Below are 24,625 nucleotides of genomic sequence, written 5' to 3'. Positions count from 1 at the left end.
TTTGTGTATATATACATTATATATATATTATATATATATATATATATATATATATATATATATATATATATATATATATATATATATATATATATATATATATATATATCAGGGATGCGGAGTCCCAAAAGGACTCCGGCTTTGTATGTCTACTTTTTCCAAGTCTGTAGTGTCCAGAAGCTCTGAACATGTTTGTTGACTTATGATCTGCGACAAGAAAAAAGTTCATGAGATTTAAAGACTTGAAACTTAAGTTTTTAAGCACGGAGTCCTTGCCGTTATTATACTTAAGGACTCCGGGCTCAAAAAATGATTGTTCCTCTAACCTAAAAAACTTTTTTCCTATTAGTAGTCCATAAACTTATTTATATTTTTAGAGCTCCTGAATACCAAAAACTAGGATACAGTAATCTTTTTGTGACTTTCAAATCCGGAGTCCTTTTTGGGACTCCGGATTTGAAAGTCACAAAAAGATTTATTTATATATACTACTACAGCATATTTATATCTACTATAGCATATTTTATGTGAGCACTTGCTCACCTTTTTTGTTTATCTAAATCGATACGACTTATTTAGAAAAAGAAGAAGAAAACCAAGAATAATGAATGAAAAGATTGCTGCCCCATGCCAAACTCTCAGTCGATGTAGCACTCTGCTGCGTGTCAGGCAGTTAATGTTGTACTGAAGCCCCCAATTGTCAGTTAATGTATGTACTGAAGCCCCCTGCAGCAGGCTTTTTCAGTATGGCGTCACACTGCTCACCTAAATCAGCAGTATAAGATATATATATATATATATATATATATATATATATATATATATATATATATATATATATATATGTGTGTGTATAATAAACTTTTTAGACTAAGATTATATATTTAGATTTTATTAACCACCGAGAAGAGTTTAATTTAACTCAAGACTCTTTGCTGGGAACCCTTTATGTTTTAAGAAAAGTGTACACTGTGTCTTTTAATGTTAAACCCAAGAACTACACAAAAGGCTTGAAAAATGTTGTTCATTTAACTTTGGGGAATGATTTTGGAGCTTATGGTGATAGAAATCCAGGTGTTTGGTTTCATGAAGATGGTTCAGGAAAGCTTGTTATTTTTGTGGCATTGAGTGGAAATGTTAGTTACTACATTGAAACTCCTTCTCTTGCATTAAATCAGTGGACTTTTGTTAAAATATTTCAAAGTTTTTCAGACAATAAGTATTGGTTTTCTGTTGATGTAAATGGAATTAATATTCATAAAGTAGAAAATTCTGATGCTAGAGATTTTAAAAATATAAAAGTGTATGCTTCAGATCCTTGGTATGATTCTCAAGATGCTTCAATCTCTGATTTCTTAGTTATCAATGGAAATGCTGGTAAGAGTGATTTATTGTTTTTTGTTCATCAGTTTGCAACTTTGTTTTGCTTTGTAAGGTTTGATTTAAAAATGAAAAATAAAAATGTATTGCTTTAAAAAATTTTATTTTTTAATATTGTTAAGTTAAATAAAAAATTTTTGTTCAAAAAGTGTGTTTTTATTTGTTAATCAAATATTAATCAAATATGAATAAATTTTTTTAAGTAATTTTGAAAATACTTTATTAAACAGATTTTAATTACAATGAAATATCAATAACAATTTTAAATAGTTTAAATAAATAAATTATTTTATTAAGTTACTTTAAAATTAAAAGTTTAAAACTAATTAAATTCTCAAAAAATAAAGTTATTTTTAAACACTTAGTTCATAGTTTTAAGAAGTTTTGATTTAAAAAGATTGCATTTTGGAAGAGTCAAACAAAGATATACATTAAAGTGATAACGGTTTCTATAATGAAGTCAGAGTTTGCAATAAAATCAAATAAGTTCTTATAACCTTATAACCTTATAAATGCCTTATAACCTTATAATCTAGAGCTTATAACCCAGAGCTTATAACAGAGTTCATTGCGATATATAGCATATCACAATCATAGTTTACACTTGAAATTTTTTTAGATAAAAACCAGTATTACATTGTTTTCTGCCTAGGGTGATGAATTCTGGATATTTTCAACTCTACTCATGGATTTTTGCTTGTGACATTTTGTTAGTAGCTATGCAACTACTGTTATCTCTTAATTAAGATACAGCCCTAAAACTCAGTTTAATGGTTCTGAAGCCTACTGGTAGTAAGGTTTCCCAAACTCTGTAGTAGGTCTTAGTGAGACTGATTTTATCAGCAATTGTATGGTATCAGAATATTACCAGTGCCATGTTGTGTATAGATAGCGCACATGTTAGCATTTTTCGTGAGCTTTATCTAAGCCATAAAGGGATCCTTGTGTTCCACCTTTTTGTGATGCATTAACAGAGCGCACTTGTCAAAATTGGTTTTTGTAGATCAACTGAGATTGATGAAAACAAACTAAAAGCTTTGATTGATGCTGATTGATATATAACCGTTTGTGAAATAGGTGAAAAAGTTAAACACATCCTAAAGAACTGTTGAGAATCGTTTGAGAAAGCTTGATGTTTGGATTCCATTTGATTCAAAAAAATCAAAATTAAAGAAATAAATTAAAGAAATTAATAATTGGCGATAAAGAAAAGATTGTATTCTGTAATATTCAACAAAAAAAGATCATGGTCCAAACCTGATGAACCAATTGTTAACTGTGAGTTACTAATAAAATTAAATAAAACATTACAACAAAAACATCCAGAATTAGAAAATTTTGGGGTGTTTTACCATGATAATGTACAACCACATACTTTAAATACTTGCCAGCCAATTATTGAAAATTGGTCAGGACATACTACCTCACACACCTTACAGCCCTGCACCATTAGACTACTATCAGAAAAACAAGTTGGAACATACCTCAAAGTATTTTTTGCTTCAAAAGATCAGAAGTTTTATGAACCAGGCATCATGAAGTTACCTAAAAGATGGCAACTCTTAATAGAAAAAAATGTTTAAAGTTACTTTTTGTAAAAGAAAAATTGCTTTTAATTTTTTAGTTAAAAATCAAAAAGACTATTTGGACAACTCAATAATAGTTCACGTACTTGTTACAAAATCAGGTTTGAATCTTCACACTATTTTTTTATATGCATATGCTTAGCTCTATTCTTAGTTTGATTAAAAAAAATTTTGATATGTTATAAAAAGTTTGTTTTTATCATAGGATTATTATCAAAGGATTATTGTCAAAACATTAAAATATTACCTAAAATTAGGGATAGTGCATCAAAACTTAATCTTAAGTTAAAAATTAATGAAAAGTACAATAGCAAAAAAAGTCAAAACTAGAAAACAAGTTACAAGGTTAAACTCAGATAAGCTCAGACCTTCACTCCTTCTCAGACCTTTTTTAACCTTTACATTTGTGTCTCATCTTTTAGCTTGTGCTTAGTTTTTACTTGTTTTTTTTTTAAATTGTTGATTCTAAATTGTTGATACTTCTTTCATGTCAGTATAACCCTATTATTGTACTTCTTACTAATACCTTAGGGCTGGACTGAGATTCATTTTATGATTTTCTTTGTATATTTTGGCTGATGTCTTTTGTCTCTCAGCTAAATATTCGCCTTATTAAAACTTCTGGATTCAGGCTGGCAAGGAAGTTTTTATTCCTTTTGTCAGTTTTAAATCATGTCTTATTCTACTGCACAAAAAAAAAATGTTTTTTTCTTTTTGTTGTAATTTCTAATCATAATCATATTTTTCATCTTTCTTGAAGAACAAATCTCTAGAGAATTTTATTATTGCAAGAAATTAGTGCACCAAGGTACAGTCTGGCACTATGGTTTATTTCTTAGATTATTAAATCTCATATTTGATTGTAGAAGTAAGTTTGTTTATACTTTTAGAAAACTTTTAATAATGTTATTATTTAAGTCATAAACATTTCTCCTCTCATTAATGTGGTCTCATAATTATCAATGATCTCATAATTAGATTCACAGATTGGGTGAAAGCTTTCACCCAATCAGTTTACTTACTGTTATAAGCAAAGTCTTTAAATTTTTACTTAAACTTCCAATGTTTCACTTTGAGCCGAACAATTTACTCTCTGACAATCAGAGAGTAAGTTGTTTGAATAAATCAAAACATGTAAAATAAAAACATAAAAAATGTTTTGATTTCTCTTGCTCTATGCTGATTAGTTAACTATTGAAAAAGAAAGGTTACATTGTGCATTAGGTGGAATTGGTGAAGCAAGGGCTATTGGTGATGATATATTAAAGACATTCAATATAGTCTGGCATGCTGGTCTTTCCTATAAGCTTGTTTCATCTGGTCTGGGAAAGTTTTTGAGCTTGTTGAATTATTCTTTGATGTCTTCCTTGATGGAAAATACTTTCCTTCAATTCCATTAACTTTAGGATCTTTTATGGACATGTTCTTGTTGACAAAATTGATAAATGTATCTGCATATATGATGGTTTGAAAGTACTGTATTGGTATGGTATTTTAATGACATAATATGGTATTTTAATAACAGGTTTATTATGCAACAAACAGGCTGTTAAATGATTAATCAAAGATTTAATTGAATTAAAAAAGATTGTATGGAATACTTTTTACACTATCTTTGATTATTTTTGGTAAAATGTTTTTTAAGTCTGCGCTTTTGTTTGCTTATATATTAGAGTGTTGACTTTTTGGTACCTTCAGTTTCCTGTATCAAAAATAGATCAAATTTGGTTTGAAAGTAACTGAAAAGTATCAGAATTATTTAATTTCTGAAAAAGGTCACCAACTGTGATCCTTGATTAAATACTGGGTCCCATATATCAGTAAAAAAAATTTTCTCCAAAAGTATATCAACCTAAAATCAAAAGTACCAGAAATTTTCTCTAAAAGTATATCAACCTAAAATCAAAAGTACCAGAATTTCATAGAGATTTCAGAAATATTAATTTAAAAAAAAAGTAAATTGCTAAAGTTTGATATCCAAAAAAGCAACAATTTTTAACTAAAAACAGAAAAACAAACAAAAAAACTAAAAACTGATATAAAATCCTTATTAACACATGAGTCTAAGGAGCTCATAAACTTATTTTTCTTAATGATTGTGTTTCAACAAAAAATACTCAATTGTTTTCTAAAAAAAAAATTTGACAATTTAAAGTGCAAGTCATTCAAAGAGACATTCAAAGAGCAAGACAATTTGAAAGTTTGCTTTACACTTTCACTAATTTTATTTTCATTAAGAAAATGAAATTATAGAAAACCATTCAAGTCATACTGTCTAAGTCACAACTGTTCAAGTGTGGAACTAATGTACAACAGAGCTTAACAGAGCCTAGCACATTTGAATCAGCTTTTTTTTTGTAGCTCCGAGTACTTGGTATACTATTAATTTTTTTTGACAGACATAACCTTTAAGTAAGCAGTTACTACTTGCTTAAAAATATTTTATTTGTATAGAATACTGTTAAGAGTATTATTTTTAGTTTGCGATACTTCTTAGTTAAAAGTTTATTAAGAAGGCTCTCAATATCTGAAAACTCTAAATAACCAAAAAGTATTTTTTTAAGCATGAAGTCTTATTTACAAATTATTTAGTTTTTATTTATTACATTCATAAAATCCAGAAAGATTTTCTACAAAATTTTTTTTTTTAACGAAAAAGATTTTGCAGAGACTTTTTAAATAAATTTTTATATCATGTTGCACTTGATGAGTATTTAGTAAAGTTTTTTAACACAGCAAAATAAGTTTTAATCACCTTAGAGCTCCGATAATTGCTGACAAGATATTTTTTATATTGTTTAAAACTATAAGGTCTGTAAATGTGGAAGGCTCCTTAATTAAATGAGTAGGATTTTATGTAGAAGCTGTGCATTATTGTCATTTTAAATAATAGCTGTGCATTATTGTCATTTTAAATAAACTTAGATTTAAAGGGATTCTTTTGATATGAATTTCATATCAAAAGAATCCCTTTAAATCTAAGTTTATTGAAGTTAGATTATTTTCAAAAATTTTACTATTTGTAAGTTGTAGATTATTTTTAAATTGTTATTATTTGTAAGTTATATATATATATATATATATATATATATATATATATATATATATATATATATATATATATATATATATATATATACATAAATATATATATATATATATATATATATATATATATATATAAATATATATATATATATATATATATATATATATATATATATATATATATATATATATATAACAATTAATTATATATACGCATTTGTGCCATTTTTTTATAATGGAATGTTTTTAAAGTATTCGTATATTGGTAATATCTTTTACTTTAGAGTACCTTATTGGTAACACCCTTACACGGTTAGTAAAAGGAAAGATTATTGTTGAGATACCAAAGCTTGATAAAGAATACATTGTATCATTAGATATTTATCCTAATAAATTTGTTTCTGGTTGGCATAGTGTCATTTCTTTCATTGTTAATTCTGGTTATGATATATATAGAGTTCCTGGAATTTTGTTTCATCAAGATGGTAATGGAAAACTTCATATTGAAGCTCCAATTAATGGTAACTTTTATCGATCTATTAACACTTATTCAATTAGGATAAATCTTTGGTCGAATGTAGTTGTAAGTCAAGTTTTCAAAAATAATGCTTACATATATACAATCATGATAAATGGAGAAGTTGTTTATTCCGAAATTAACAACCAAACTCAAAGTTTTGATAAAGTCAAGGTATTTGCTTCTGATCCAGCATTTGAAGTTCAAGATGGCTTTATAAAAAATTTGTTTGTTATTAATGGAATTTTAAGTAAGTTTTCTCTTTGATTTTTTTTTTGAAGAATAGATATTATTAAGCAGGATTTTAAAATATAAATATGCAATATAAATATTCATGTCATTAACATATATAACTCTATTTATATTTACTTGAACACAAAAAAATAAGTTCTCTAGAAGTTGTGAAAACTATATACAATTAACTTATACAATATACAATAAAAACTATATATGATAAAGGTGTATTTTTATAAAAAAAAAATTTGAGGAGCAATTTTATCATGTGGAAGATATTTTTGGTGGTAAAAATAAACCTTAAAATTGCAATATTTTAAGTAAATAATGCAAAAAGAATAACGTAGTTTAAAGGATACAAAATTAAATTTTTAAAATTATGTAAGCTACAGTATGCGACAAAAGTGTTTACATGTTTTTGAAAAATATTCTTTTTTAAAATAAATGATTGAAATACATGTTTATATATCAATATATATATACCAAAACAAAGGTAATTCATTGTAGTTTCATGTTTTGAGCCTGAATTTAAATGAATGAGAAGTGTTTATAGCAAATTATTTATTGAAACAAAATGTCAGATGTAAACAGTTTTGTCGCGATTTATTCTATTATTAATTTTAATGCGAAATTAATACTTTGTGGCTATATTTTTAATATGTTTAAATAAAACATATCTCAATTAGTAATAAACGGTTTATTTAAACTTAAAATTCGTAATGTAAACAACAGAAAAATTATAATTGAAAGAATGAAGAAAGTGTCGAAAGAAATAGAAAATTTAGCTTAAATCAGGATTGTCTCTTTGTGAGATAGGACGAGAACTTAATATATCTTATTGTTTAGTCTATAAAATTAAGAAGCGAAACGATATAGAGGAGAAATGCAACAAAAATGGACGCAAGAAAATTTTCACTACTCGAGATCAGAGAACAATTTCTAGAATAATCATGACAAATAAAGCAAAATCAGCACACGATGTAAAGAAACAATTAAATAATGCTCAAGGTACAGTGGTATGTACTCAAACAGTGCAGAGAGAACTCAAGAGAATTGGATTCAAGGCAAAAAAGAAGATCAAGAAACCACTACTAACACCAAAACATCATAAACAACAATTGGAATTTGCAAAGAAGTATGAAAACTGGACTTTTGCTGAGTGGAGTAAGGTGATTTGGACAGACGAAAGCAAGATTAACTTGATTGGCTCTGATGGCATTCGATATGTATGGAAAAAAGCTGGAGAAGGAATTTCTGATCGTGACTTTATTCCAACAGTAAAATATGGCGGCGGAAAGTTGTTGTTATGGGGATGTTTCTCTTTGTCTGGTGTTGGTAAAATCGTAAAAATTGATGGAATAATGGATGCGATGGAATATTGACATTTTAAACAATGGCTATTTGCCTAGTTTACGAGGATGGCGAAAGCAAATTCGTTCGACACTTTTTATGCAAGGCAATAATCCAAAGCACAACGCAAAAATCACATTAGAATTCCTAAATTCGAAGAAACTTAAGATTCTAGAGTGGCCTGCGCAAAGTCCCGATCTTAACCCGATCGAGAATCTTTGGTCTATTGTGAAGAATCGAGTTTATGATTATGAAACAAGAGCAGCCAGTCGACAAGAATTATGGGAACGAGTTGAGTATGTTTGGAGTTCGATAACTGTTGAAGAATGCAAGAAGTTGATTGGTAGCATGCCTGCGAGAATTGCAGCATTCATTAGAAGTTGTGGAGGCTACACAAAGTATTAATTTCGCATTAAAATTAATAATACCATAAATGGCGACAAAACTGTTTACATCTGACATTTTGTTTCAATAAATAATTTGCTATAAACACTTCTCATTCATTTAAATTCAGGCTCAAAACATGAAACTACAATGAATTACCTTTATTTTGGTATATATATATATTGATATATAAACATGTATTTCAATCATTTATTTTAAAAAAGAATATTTTTCAAAAACATGTAAACACTTTTGTCGCATACTGTAGGTAAGAATTATTTTTTTAGATTAGATTTGTCCACAGGTGCCCACATTTTTTTTGTTTCACATATGACACTTTCACTCAGCAAAATTACATTTCTTATTAAGAAATACTTTTCCTAAAACAAGAAATATATTTCTTGTTTTAAGAAACTAATATCTTAAACTATGGACAATGGCTTTTGCTGTGCAACCATTAGGCAAACTCTAAACTTATTATGTCAAAGTTATGTCAAATGAGAATGTTTTGTAAAATATCATGATATTTTGAACCTGATAACAAAAATACCTATAAAATTCCCTCCTACTTAAACAAGGACAATAAGATAACAATATAATATTTCTTTTTAAATATCTTACACTCAATTTAAATTATCAACAGGTTTTAAATTTTATCTAATAATCTTTTAATGTTTGAAAGTTATAACCATGGAAACTTTCACTCTTTCTAAAATGAGGGGGTTACTAATTTTATATGATCATAGTTTTTGAAAATAAGATATGGTAACAGTATTCCATACCAGGATGGATTTGAGATTTATAGAAATAAAGAATAGAATTGTGAGAAAGTGGTGACAACGATAAAGAGATGCAACCTTAGCAGATGGTAGTTTTGCAATCAATTTGGTATATGGTTTTCAAGATTGGAAATAAGAGTTAATTCTAGAAGACAAAGTGTAGATGACTCATCAAATGCGTTACAGTTCATAAATATAGGAAAATCTATATTATTGTGATAAACATTAGCTAAAAAAAACTGAATTTTATCAGATATAAAGTTCACCAGCTGCTGAGAGCCTCATACTGTAGCAGAAATGAGATCCTTTTCAAGCTCTAATCGCCCTCCAAGCAATCAGAGAGTGTTGGCTTCTTATCAAAACAAGAATAAATGATAGTATTAATTTATTGGTGATTTGCACTATTATCTTAGTGGTATATTATGAAGTAATAATATTTAACTTGTTTAATATTGCTGTTATTATTTATTTCAGTAAATTTTTTTATCTGATTGTAGTTATGTCAGAATTAAACAACAAAAAATTTTAAAATTAGGTCCTAGTGCTAAGCGACTACAAGAGATAAAGAAAAAAGTTCTTTCAGAAAAAAATTCTTAAGTTGAATCAGAAGTAGAGCATTTTATTACTCATACACCTACAACAGATGAAGAACAGAACTGTCTATCGATATGGTAAAACCCTCACATCCAGTATCCACACTTAGCCGTTCTGGCAAAGGAATGTTTTAGCATTCCAACTTTTTGCATATTAGTGAGGTCAATGTTTTCAACAACTAGATTAATTCTGAACTCAAAAAAAAAATATTTAAGTTCTTCCAATATGAACATGACTCTCATGATAATATTAGCTTTATTTGATTTTCAATTTATTAAAAAAAAGATATTGTTTTCTCAATTTAGAATTAATTATTTTTTGTTTTTGTCAAAAACATTACATTCCTTAGTAGAGTAACTTCCTTAGCCAGAAGCCAGCAACTTTGATGGTCAGATAGTATCAGCTGTTTGACAAAGTCACAAGCAAATACTTGCTAAAGCCAGCAAGTTGTATTTTCTAAGCATGGCTTTAACCGCATGTTAGTTACCAAATAGCAGTTTTAAACATTAAACAAGTCAAGACATGTAACTACTTATTTTTTTATATATTTTTTGTTTTGACAATTGAGCACACTCCACTGCACGCAGTGGGACAAACAGCTGTTTTCAAGGACATTGGATCATAACTTTTGAAAGGAAAGTGCTATAGGGTTGATTAAGGACATTTTGGAAAGATTTTTATGTGTAAATTTTGGAAAAACTAAAAAATAATTTTGTTGCAAAATATTTAGGTCATAATTTAAAAGAACAAAATGTTGAAAATTTATCAAAACTTGCTTTTTTATTGGTTATAACAAAAATACGTAAAAATATTTATAAATACGTATGTATATTTTGTAATACAAAGATAACATAGGTACATCAATGACAAAAACAATAAAAATTATCAAAAGAAGTATTGAAATACTTAATTTATTAATAGACAATAACTTTTATATTGATCCAGATAAATTTTTATTTTTGAGGAAAGTACTAGAGAATTACTGAAAGCGCCAACTCAAATTTTTGAAATGCTGCATGATATTGAGCAGCCAATTGTGCAATAGTTAAATCCCTGTTTAATTTTTTATGCTATAGTTTTATTTAACTAGTTTTAATTAATTTTAATTAGTTCTCTAGCTATATAACCTGTTGTTATTCTTCTTCTTTTTACGATTGTATCAGGGTAGTCCCATTCCACACCTGTTTATTTTTTAAATATCTCTGTTTGTAATGAAGTCTCTGCTCGCTTCACAAATCTATTAGAAGCACTGAAAGGGGACTCAGACCAATCAAAAACACCAGTTCTCACATTTACAACAGTCTCTATGAAATAGTCTAATGTACTCAGTAAGACATGAAGAACCTATAAAAATGATAAGTAAAAATATTATATTATTACTATATACACCACAAAGCACTCAGTTTTGATTTTAACTCTTGCAATTCGTTCATTTTAAAACAGATTTAAATGCTGCAATATTTTTTTTTTATTAATGATTCTACTAACTAGATTAAATTTGGTTGAAAATAAAATTTCAATAGTAAAGAGGGAAAGAATGGGGGGGGGGGGAGGGGTAGTGGTGTTGGTCAAAAATTGGTTTTAACCCTTTTTTTAATTTCTAGACATACACTTTAACTAAACACATCTTCGTCTTTAAAAAATATGTACAAAATAATGTAAAACTATTTGCATTAATATTTTTTAATATATTTTACAAAAATTTAAACAAAAGGGGTAGGGTCACTCTTTTACTTTTTTTGTTCAAAAGTGCTAAGTTGGCACTATTTAGTTAAAAAGCATTTTATTCCTCTTTGTCATAGGAGTTTAAAAGTATATGGGTTTACTAGTGCAACTTAGTACTTTTTGAGATAAATTATTTTTTCTGATAAAAAATTATTCAAAACACACTAAAATTTTGCTAAATTTTAGTTGTATCATTAGGTATTACATGTAAAATAAATTTTACGTAATAATCTATGAAGTTAACATTCACATTTCCATAAACTGCAGTCTAAGATTGTTTCTACATACAATTATCACATTAGCACTGCATCATTATCGCAACATTTTTTCTTATACAACGCCAACAATGACTTTAATGTATCATTTATACCTATTACCTAAATTTTGCAACAAACTTAGGCTTTTCAACTAGTATATTTTCTGAACAAATCATGCTTTTGAAATAATTTTTGTTTTAATAAACTGGAAATTTATTTGGCTTTCAATAACAACTAACTGAAATTTATTTTGGTAACATTGATTTTTGAGCAATGTCCACTGTTTGGCCCACTGTGTTGCAGCGCTGGAAATAGTTATTTAAATGTTGTCAATCAACACTAATTGGTTAAAATAAAAATATTGAGAAATAGACTATCAAATTATTTTCCGAGGATTGAATTGCATTTTTCACATAATTTTTGTAACCATTACACTTCAAAAGCCTTCTGATGAGAATTTCCCTCTGCATGTATGATTTCAACTGTGTTGCAATTAACTACAGATCTTTTTCCACCACTTCATTTTGGTATGTAGCATTCTAAGATCTGAACCAATCATTACCATTGAATTTTAAAAGTGCAGAATCTTTACATTAATAACTGTTTTAATTTTAACTTTTTTTTGTAAACTTTTTTCTTTGTGGGTGGTTCAGAAATTGATTTCTTATTAAATCAAATATTTGCCTGTTGTTTTTTCTCCAATTTATAATAATGATAATTTTATTCTTTCTTTTTAATCAATTTTAATACTTAAAACAAAAACTATTTTTTTGTTTTGACCTTTAATGATATCAAACTTTTGAGATCATAATAACTATTTAAGCAAAATTAAATAGTCATTTTGTTTAAATTGTTATAATAATTTTGTTGCAGAATATTTAGGTCATAATTTAAAAGAACAAAATATTGAAAATTTCTCAAAACTTGATAATCTACAACAGTCTTTATTCTGCCTATCAAAAGTTTGAGTTATTTATTATTTGGACCTTAAAAAATTTCTTTAAAACATTTCTAGTTATTATTTCAAATTCATTTCATTCAAAAAAATTCCATTTATTTATAAAAATTCATTTACATTTCAAAACAAAGTTAGAAAATATCTATGATATTTCAAACTGTGTCTATTTATTCATAAAAAATTCATTAACATTTCAAAAGAAAGTTAGAAAAAATCTATGATGATTTCAAACTGTGTCCATTTATTCATAAAAATTCATTAACATTTCAAAACAAAGTTAGAAAATATCTATGATGATTTCAAACTGTGTTCATTCTACCAATCAAAAACCTTCAGTATTTTTTATTATTTAATATTTTTGCGTATTCAAAATAATTTTCACACTTTTTTAATACTTTTTTTTTTTTAATACCAACATTGTTACAGCCTAAAAATTTTTTACTTAAATAATTAAAAATATTTATTTGCTAACTTATTATTTTTTTATTATTATGATAAAGTTGCCTTACAATTCTTGATGGTCAAATTTGGTCAGCCAAAATGGATGTTGAGATCAAAACAAATTTTTTTTTAAATGTAGACAATCAATTTTTTCATCTTATGTTATAAAAACATTTTATTTTTGAAAATTCAAATTTTCAAAGTATTCTTTTAAAAAATTTTAAAGTTTGATTTTTATTTTTTTTTTGAAGTTATAAAAAAAGTCAAATTTGAAATTTGACTTTTTTTATAACTTGAACTTCAGAAAAGTGTTCCTTTAAAAGATAAATTAATTGTTTTAATAAAACTTTTTATCAAGAGCCAAAATATTCTGCTAGGTAAATGAAAATTTATGAACAAGTGTATAATAAAAAAGTGTAAGATTATAAGACATTGAGAAGTAATATCTAACAAAGGCATTGGCCAAAGATATGGTGTCCGAAAGTGTACAATATTAAAATAGGTTAAGAATAAATTTTTTTTTTTTTGACCTTGTCAAAAAAAACAAAAAATGTTTAATAAACAAACAAGTTTAAATCAATGTTTTCTATGGTGGATATGTTGGTAGACATATGTTTTTAACTTTTACACAATTAGATGTCTGCACAATAACAGATTTTAGAGTGAAAAATGTTTTTTTGTTTCTTTGATTTAAAAATTTTAATTTCAAGTGAATAATTCAGATACTAGTTATAAACTCTGCCAGAGTTGGTGCAATTTTTTTAGAAAAAATGATTACCTGAGGATGTTTGGGAATTAACAATAAACAATACATTCTTATATAATCTATAAATGAGTTTGTAACATTTTCCATGATTTTTTCAATGCACCTTATTGGGGGAGACTTGGGACAATATCTAAATTTTCCTTCAATAATATTGTAATGATTGCTACATTTTCTGAGGGCAATTATTTAAGATTTATGAATTTCTATTTAAACAATCATTAACAAAGGGTAGATCTATAATAGCCACATATACCCTGAAAAAAAAAACAGTTGAAGCTGCAAAAAAAGCAAGAGTGGTGAAGTAGCTTATAAAAAAGGCAATCACAAAGAAGATTTTACAGAGGAAACCCTTTAAAAATGCAATTAATTAAAAAACTACATAAGATGAATCAAATGACCAAAAAATTTCAATCATTTGAGAGTACATATAAACTTGATGACAATGGATTCAGTGACAGCAACACTGATACTTTTTATGAAGAAGGAAGATTTATAAGTATAAAAGGAAACAATTGGTCTGATTGATCTTCCCTTTTTAAATTTTTCATATGAATTTTATTTGGTTTTATTTAAATGAAACTAATAAATAAAACTGATTATTAAATACAAGCAATAACAACTAATTAATTACCCATAATTACAATTACCCATAATTACAATTACCCATAATTATTATGATAGTTATAAAAATAATAATTGTTATTGTTTAGTAATATCATTCATAATTTAATTTATCATTCATAAGACAACTTGTAAGTTAATTAAAGTGTGTAAAAATTTATAAATAGTTGTACATCATAAAAGTTAAATGACATATTTTTTTGACTTTGTTTTTTAGATAGTGGAATGCAGCCCATTTTACTTCCAGGTATTTAAAATTTTTAATCTTTAAATCGTATTTGTTTGCTTAAAGTTTTTATATTTGTGTAAAACAAATTTTCCCCAAAACATTATTCAAACTCTTTTTTTTATATATATTTCTTCACACTTTATTTTAATGTTTAACATTTTGATTACAGTTTTTGTAAATTTAAACAGATTGTATTACTCATTCAAGGTTTTATATATCCATATTCATGAATATATATGTTCATGTAAAAACCTACAAAGAAAACTACCTCTGCATCTCATTGCATAATTTTTAATGTCTGATACAAACTATTATACTTTTATTACAGTTGTCTATTTTTAGTACACAATCATGCTTGTATTAAAGTGTTATACAACCTGTATGAACTCAATTATACATATATGCTGTATTATACTCTATACACTGTATTATATATTATGCTCAATTATACATATATGCTGTAACTACAATCTATTAAACATATATACTTATACATGCTAAGGATAAACTTTTATGGTTTCAAAGACTCATGGGTTTAAGCAACTGTTTTTTTTTTTTGTGGACTAGAAAATAAAATCCACTAGAAAAAAAAAACACAGAAAAATTATTTATAAAACTAATTATAATTTTTTTTTCAATGTTTATTTACCTCTCCAAGTCCAAAAAGGCCACCACAGTCAAGGAGGCTACTTTTTAATTTTGGTTATAATTCTCACTCAACTTTATAACTCTAAAGCATGAACCTTAACAAAGAATGCTGCGTGGAGAAGTTGATTTATTAATTATTTATAAAGAATTTAAACATGTAAATAATGTTTATAGGTGCTAGAATGGTATAATTTTATTTATTATATCTAATATATAATAGTGCACAAACAAACATACAAAGAAAATAAAAAGTGCATATGAGCAATTCCACTGCGGAAAATGAAAAAGTAGTCAAATTTTATTCTCTTTTTCATAAACTTTTAGCAAATGAATATTGATGTAGACACAATAGAAAAAGTTTATTTAAAATATGCCATAAGCACTAAAATTAATTTATTTAAGTCATTTTTATGCTTCCGAAAGTTACAGTTTTTCTCATTGTCGCATGATAAAAAAAGTATCATTGTAAAATTTTATTTTAACCATGAACTTTTTTGCATAATCGGAATTGATTTAGCGTGAAAATGGAGCTAACATGTTCAAATTGTTGTTGGTCAGATTTCATACTTTATAAAATAGATATATTTCAAGTAATTAACAGAAGAACTTTACCAATTTTCATGTAACGTAAGTTAACAAAAACATGATAAAGTTTTGTTTTTTCTAAAATTTAGTTAAAATATTTAAGTTTTTTAATAATATATGCAAAAGAATATTAAATGTTACGTTTTTACATTTAAAGTTTTGAATAACGATGCTTAGTTCAAGCACATTTTTATTTTAAATTTGTGTAATGTAAGTTAAAACTACATGCATTTACTAATGTTCTGGCGCATTTTCGTTATCAAAATGAATTACGTCATTAAGTAATTCTTATTCTGTTATTTAAATGACTCAAATAAGTATTAATGAAGTTGTAATACTAAAATAGTTATTTCAGTTGCTCTTGGTCTTGCAGAAAATTTATTTTTGATTTGATAACTCTCATAATTGTTATGAAAAATCACTCAGAAAGAGTGCCACCAGTTTTTAAAATTTCCTTTGTTTATTTTTAATGAATGAGTTCAATACTTTTGTTATGTAACTCTAACTCCTAATAATAAATATAAAAATCCATGATAATAATTGCTTGGTAAAATAAGTGATGAAACGTAAGTTAAATGCATAGTATCAAAAAAATCAGTTTACTTTCTTTAGCTGGTCACCTCTGATAAATTTTTATATATTTTTAAATTGGTATAGAATACTCAACATCTTGTGAAAGTTTCTAATATAAACTGCTTGACTGATTTTCAGAAATCTGACCTGAAAGTTGAAGCAAATTTTTTACTTTGTTTTCTGTGTAACATAAGTTAAGTGGCATTTTCAGAATTAAGTTCGTCCTTTTTTGGCCAGACTCAAAACTTTTTAGCTTATTTTATTCTTTAGATTAACAGCTTTATACAAAATAGCCAAAAGTTTAATTTACAGTTTAAATAGACAAATATTTGATAAAGTTGCAGCATGTGTAATGTAAGTTAAAAATGGAATTGCCCATATATAATAAAGTTTCAATATAAAAAGTTCCATATATCAAGTTAATTTCATCAAAAGCATTTTAAGTTTTATAAAGTAAATGGCCCACAAGTACACTACACAATGTAATTTAAAAAAAGTTGAGTATCTGACTATAAGGGAGAATAGGACAAATTCAGAACCATAGTCATCATAAAACAGATAAACTATTTTGTGATGACAATAAATACTAAACAGCACTAAGTTATAAATTAAAAATCCTATTAGAAATTGTTACCTTAAATCTCTAACCGAATACATTAGAGCATGTTACATCTTTTTTTTCTTAATTTTCATAAGGTTAAGGATAAAAGTAACTTTTTCAAGATTCAATTCATAAATTTATAAATGACCTGTTTTGAGATTTAATTCAATGTCAAGCCTTTACATATAGTTTATATGAATATAGTTTATATATATTAAACATGGTTTTCTAATGTTTTCTAAATTGAATGAGCTTACTGTATCTTGCCATCTACCATTATAGATATTATTTTTTACTCTTTAAAGTTTAAAGTATATGTTAACTCTTGTATTGTTCTATGCTAACTGTCAAAAAAAAAAATTTAAGTGATAGTTTAAAACTTTTATATACTTATAGTTTTATTTATTGCTTTTTTTTACTTTAAACATTTTTTTTACTTTTTATTTAAACATTTTTTTTACTTTAAAAACCAGTACATTGTGTTTTAGGACTAAGGTTGTACAAAAAGTATAAAATTGTTCTAAATTCTGATGATAGAAACTTTTAGTAGACCCTGTTACTAGGATATAATTAACTTAAATTTACGCAAAAAATAAAGTTAAGGCTGCAAAAAAATGATTCTAAAATTAAAAAAAAAACTATTAAGCTTGATTAAATAGTAAACAAACAAAAAAATCATTTGATTACATTTTAAACTTAACTAAGCAAGGTAGTATAAATATATCAGTAGAGCAATTGTAATATATTCTCATTTTTTTAATTAACATAGCAACGTTTTTTTTATGTTTAAATCTACAAACATTGGTTAATAGTGAAAATAAATTTAATTTTTCCAAAAAATTATGAAATTAAATTTACACAGTATTTCAAGAAATTATAGATATATTTAAAATCACTATGAAAATACATTTTGATTTTTTTTTTAATGATAATATTAGGAAGTTTACCCCCAAATGCTTATGATTTGAACCCAAATATCTTTACAACTTAACATGATAATGAAATCAAAATGAGAACTGCCATATTAAAAACATATTGTTTGCTCCACAACAGAATTTTATTTTTTGAAGGCCTGTGCAAATATTCATTATAAATATGTGCAAATATTATAAGCATTATTCTAAATATGTTAAAATTATAAAAAGTATTTAAAATGTTTGAAATTTGCTTTAGTGTTTATAAATGATTTATAATTTAGTTGAATGAAAACTGCTATTAGAGTATTATTTACTACCTGCAATCACTTTTTATTAACAAAAATAACGTATAATAAAAATAAAAACAAATTATTTAACAACTATTTAACAACTACAATAGAGATGTTCAAAGTTCAAAAATCATTTATTTTTAACAAATATTATTGATTTTTTTCAAGATTATTAACAAATTCTAATTAAAAAAAATAGAAATAAATTCAATATTTCACATGTACCCTGGTTTTGGGTTGCAAACCCTAAAAAAAAGTCAAAAGATGGTGCAAAAGTATCATCCTTACGCTTACACAAGTTTTGTAAATCCGTAACCTTGAACCAACAAGAACATTTGGGAACTTACCCTGATACCTTCCGGAACATTTCCAGATCTGCTTTAACTGTCATGCTTGAGTCACTGTCCCACTGTTGTAAGATTATATCTCTTTTCTTTTTTCTACTAATACTAATTTGCTTCTCAAACCAGCAATCCTTTCTTTTTCTATCTACCAAAAATTGATCTTGCTTGACTGGTCATTCAAAAAAGTTCCATGCCTTTACTGTATATGTCTTCTCATGCTCCAAAAGTTTTAATTCATTTAGTTTCATTCCTTGCACATCAATACTTTTAAACATTCATTTTTTAGCTCATACAACCTAAAACTTTTGAAGTCTATTGTCAATAGTTTTCCTGCTTTTTAACAATATTCTTTGTTTACTAGTAACTCCTAACCAGTAGCGGTTACCTGCAGCCTTATTTGGAATGAATTAGTATTTAAAAAAAACTTGCTTATTTGCACAAATGCTACCAATGCTCCAATCAATGAACCTGATTGAAGACCTCATAATTTTTAAGGACAAAATTGACAAAGAGGTTGATGAAGATCCAGTACCTTGGACCTTAATTTTTAAAAATAAATGATTTAAGTTGGCTCTGTTAATCACCAGATCAATTAGGAAAGTATCTTCTATCAAGACCTTCTGTGCACAAGACAACAGTGAGATGAATTGTAATGATCACACACTGTGCAAAGATTCTCACACAATACTTAAACAATGAAATTTTATATCCTGCAGATTGTACTTGTATAAGCATAATATTTTTACTTTATAATACAAAAAATTTGGAAATCATTAAGTAAAGAAAAAGCTGTTTTTTGACTTTTTGTTTCTTATGTATCATGATTTGTTTAATAGTTCTTTTAAATGATTAAAAAGCTGTTAGTTATATGTATAGTATACAACTTTAGGTGCATAGGAAGGTGGGTTGGGGGGTTAGTGAGAGGGGAAATTAAAGTTGTTTAAAAAAAATAAAGATTTACACCAGAAATCATAGGTAATAATCACTAGAAATATTTTGATCATAGAGGTTCTAAGTAACTTTGCGTTTTTTAAACAAGCTTATTCAGCATATAAATTTAATTAAAATTGAAAAGTTAGTTGATAACTTTTATTTAGACTATATCTATGTTCGAGAAGAATTTAACCCTACACCAGGCTTGTTTCTTGGTACACTCTATGGTTTGATGAAGGTGTACACTGTGTCTTTCAACATCAAACCAACAAACTACACTAAAGGTTTGAAAAATGTTCTTCATTTAACTTTGGCTAAGAATTTTGGTAGTTATGGTGATAGAAATCCAAGTGTTTGGTTTCATGAAGATGGTTCTGGAAAGCTTGTTATTTTTGCTGCAGTGAGTGGTAATACTAGCTACTACATTGTAACTCCTCCTCTTAAAATAAACCAATGGTCTTCTGTTAAAATACATCAAAGTTTGATAAAAGATAAATATTATTTTTTTGTTAATCTAAATGGAGTGTATATTCATAATGTAGAAAATTCTGATGCAAGAGATTTTAAAAACATGAAAGTATATGCCTCTGATTATTGGTATGATTCTCAAAATGGTTCAATTACTGACTTACTCATCATCAATGGAAAAGTTGGTAAGAGTTAATGAAATTTTAGATTTTTATTATTAATTTTCAGAAAATTTAAATTATATATATATATATATATATATATATATATATATATATATATATATATATATATATATATATATATATATATATATATATATATATATATATATATATATATATATATATATATATATATACACACACATATACACATATATATTATCTTTTACTGTAGAGTATCTTGTTGGTAATATCCTAACTTCATTAGTTAATGGGAAAATAATAGCACAGATACCAAAGCTTGATAAAGAGTATTTAATTTCAATTGATATTTGTCCATATAAGTTTGTTTCTTATTGGCAAAATGTGATAAGTTTTGTTACTGGTACCAATAATTTAGGTAATAACAATTTATTTTATTACATCGACTTTCATAAAGATGGTGATGGAAAACTTCAAATTGGAATTCCAACTAATGGCAAGCTTAATCAATATTACAACACAAGACCTGTCGAATTACATCTATGTTCAAATATAATAGTTAGCCAAATGTTTAATGGCTTAGTTTATACATTCAAAATCAACATGAATGGTGAAGTTATTTTTTCTCAAATAAACAGCCTATCTCAAAGTTTTGACAATATTACTGTATATGCATCAGATCCAAATTATGAAGTTGCATCTAGTTTAATCAAAAACTTTTTTTTAATCAATGGCAATTCAAGTAAGTTTTTATGAATTTTTTACTAAAAATCTATAATCAATTTCATAAATTGTTTCAGACTCTCTATGTTTAACAAGGTAACAGTTTTAATTTTTAATATAATATAAATTGTTGTATGACATCATAATACTCTAAGATTAATTAAGTTGAAAAATCTATCAAATTTGAAATAAGTTATTTGATTTATTTTGTTAGATAGTGAAATGCAGTCTGTTGTTCTTCTTCCAGCAGGTATTAAAAACAAATTTTTTTAAATAAAGAATTTTTTTACAACAAATTGATTTTTCAAATGATAACAATGTATATCTTGTATTGTTTCATTTTTTGGACTACAATCTTGAACCTGCTGATTATTACAATCTAGTGCTAATTTTTATTAGCGCTTTTTTTTATTAACAATACAATTTAGTGCTAATAAAAAATAGTTTTATTTATCAAACTGATTATAATTTTTAATTGTAATAAAAATATTCGCTCATTTAAAGAGAAGTTTTAATTTGCTTTGATTAATTTTGAAAAGATGAAATATTTATATATTTGGCAATATGAATTATTTTAATGTAGTAGTAGAGTGCAAAAGCAAGTATCCTGCTTGGCTGTAGTGGACTCTGTCTCTTTAGGGGTAGGGTAATGTATATATATATATATATATATATATATATATATATATATATATATATATATATATATATATATATATATATATATATATATATATATATATATATACACACACACACGCACACACATATATATATATATTCAATCTAACAGGCAAAATAATTTTAATGTTATATTTTTATCTAATGGTAAAGAGGACTCTGTAAACTTTTTAATTGTTATCTTGCTCTATAATTTTCATCTTTTCTTGTCCAGTAACTTCCAACTCAATAGTGGTTGCTTGTAGCCTTGTTGGAAGTGAAGTTATTGGAAAAAAAAAAGTATGCAGTTCCTTTAAAATTTGTTTTAAGATAATTGCAAGTTTTTAATTAACCACTTGTTTAAAAATTGAGTAAAGTTGAAATTAATAACCATAATTTATTAAAGTAAATATATTTTTTATTAAAAGTTTTAGATTTATCATTATATTTAAGTTTAGTTGAGTAAACTCAGGCAAAAAACTTTTATTCACCTAGCTTATTTTTCCTCTAACATCAGTGCTTTGAAATACTCTTTTTTTTAAGTGTTTTTTAAAATGTTCTTTTAATAGTTTAATTCAACAATTTTTCTGTTTTATTGGTTTTCAACTTTCTTATTTACTGTTTAACGGCTTTCAACTTGAACCATGTTTGCCTAGTTGGAAGCAAATTTATTAAAGAAAGTTATTATTTTATTTTTTGTTATTTAAATGATTAAAAAGATGCTTCACACCTTTTTAATTGTCTATATATAAGCAAGGTTATAAATAACTTATAGAAAAAGTAAAGTAAAGCAATTTTAAGTAAACCAAATTAATAACAATAAACAATGAGTGAATTAATTTATTAACATTAAACAATGAGGTAAACATTGTTTAATCAATTTAAGTTTTAAACATTTTTTAAAACATATTTTTGAACAATGATAAATCTGGCTAAACATAAATTGAAAAAAAATAAAATCAAAGAAAATTTTTACATTTTTTTTTTAAATGAATTGTATGTGTCAATGCTATAACATTTACTAATTTTTGTTTAGACTATATTGACTCAACAGAAATATTAACTTTAACTCCAGGTTCATTGGTTGGAACACTTAATGTTTTAATGAAGGTGTATACAATAGTTTTTTATGTGAAACCCATCAATTACACTGAAGGCTTAAAATATGTCCTTAGCTTAACTTTTGGAAAGGATTTAAGTGAAAATAATCTAGGTGTGTGGTTTCATGAAGATGGGTCCGGAAAACTAGTATTTTTTTCTGCAATTAATAAAAATGCTACATGCTATATAGAAACAGCTCCTCTTACATTAGGTGAATGGTCATCATTTAAAATAAGTCAAAGTTTTTCTGAAAATAAATATTGGTGGTCTGTTGATTTAAATGGAGTCAATATTTATAAAGTTGAAAATTCTGATGCTAAAGATCTTAAAAATATGAAAGTGTATGCTTCTGATCCTTGGCATGATGCTCAAAATGGTTTTATCACAAATCTTTTAATTGTCAATGGAAAAATTGGTATGAATTTACTTAAATTCATGTTTTAGTATATATTTTTTTACGTTGTTATTACTATTGGATTCATCTATTCAGGTTTTAGGAAATATGTTTTTTAGATTGTCTGTCTTCATTAATAATGTTTTAAATTTTCTTAAAAGAATGTATAATTTTCTTAACATTTATTTATTTTCTTTCCTATTAGCATTTTTGTATTATTATATTTATTTTGTAATTTACTTTTTAACAACGTGTTTCTTTTTTTTCTTTCTGTCAAGATGTTTATTTTTATTCATTAATTTTAATATTAATCCAAATCAGTATCCAAAAGCAATAAAAAATCTTGAGTGATAAATATATCATAGTAGGTATAAAATAGCTAATGATGTTCAACTTATTTTATAGTCAAGAATAAAAATACCTCCTAATTTAATTATTATCTTGTATCTTATACATATTTTTTTAAAAATTTCTTTTTAATCGCCATCATCCCGGTTAAGACCATAGGTTGTGTTTATACTTTTTGTTTGGTAGTTTTGCATAAGGTGAGTTTACTGGACATCTTAGTCGTAATGATTTTGGAAGTATGTGATGTTTTATACATCGTTGTAAAAATACCCACTGATTTTTCGATTTTGCAATTGTTCTTTTAAGGTTTTTTAACATATACATATATATATATATATATATATATATATATATATCTTATACATATATATATATATATATATATATATATATATATATATATATATATATATATATCTTATACATATATATATATATATATATATATATATACATATATATATATATATATATATATATATATATATATATATATATATATATATATATATATATATATATATATATATATATATCTTGTACATGTCTTAAAAAATTTTAAACAAATTTAAAAGTTAAATTTGAGTTTAATTATGATTTATAGGTTATCTTGATTCTATTTTTGTTGAAGTCAGTTTTTATCACTAAAATTGTTTTTAAAATTAACTGTATTCAAAGTAAGTGAATCAGCTCATATAATACTTTAAAAGATTTTTTGATCTAAATAAATACTCATAGTTATGGTTACTTAATAAATATAGTTACTAAATGTAGTAGTAGCAATAGTAGTAACAGTAGTTGTTGTTGTTGTTGTTGTACTAGTAGTAGTAATAGTAGTTGTTGTAGTAGTAGAAGTAGTTATTGTAGTAGTAGTTGTATTGTAGTAGTATTGTTGTAGTAGTAGTAGTAGTAGTAATTAGGTTTGTAGTAGTAGTAGTTGTAGTAGTAGTAGTTTTTTAGACAAGTATCCATATTTTTTTCTTTTTTGGAATTTTCTATATATATTGATATTTTTCTGCTTCTTT

The 24,625-nt window shown here is 25.6% G+C and overlaps 1 protein-coding gene across 2 annotated transcripts in view; it reads left to right on the top strand.

Annotated features, from left to right (window-relative positions):
• LOC100200642 (uncharacterized) overlaps nucleotides 1-24,625 on the top strand; it is a 111,713-nt gene that overhangs the window by 39,955 nt on the left and 47,133 nt on the right. For both annotated transcript variants that reach the window (XM_065806072.1, XM_065806073.1), the window contains exons 11-17: nucleotides 889-1,377; nucleotides 6,299-6,781; nucleotides 14,858-14,887; nucleotides 19,925-20,413; nucleotides 20,628-21,116; nucleotides 21,312-21,347; nucleotides 22,794-23,273. In XM_065806072.1, the coding sequence (XP_065662144.1) occupies nucleotides 889-1,377; nucleotides 6,299-6,781; nucleotides 14,858-14,887; nucleotides 19,925-20,413; nucleotides 20,628-21,116; nucleotides 21,312-21,347; nucleotides 22,794-23,273 (2,496 nt within the window). The remainder of the gene's footprint in view (nucleotides 1-888; nucleotides 1,378-6,298; nucleotides 6,782-14,857; nucleotides 14,888-19,924; nucleotides 20,414-20,627; nucleotides 21,117-21,311; nucleotides 21,348-22,793; nucleotides 23,274-24,625) is intronic.

Source organism: Hydra vulgaris, chromosome 09, assembly GCF_038396675.1.
Source record: "Hydra vulgaris chromosome 09, alternate assembly HydraT2T_AEP".
Lineage (NCBI taxonomy): Eukaryota > Metazoa > Cnidaria > Hydrozoa > Anthoathecata > Hydridae > Hydra > Hydra vulgaris.
This window is presented reverse-complemented; position numbering and strand designations above follow the sequence as displayed.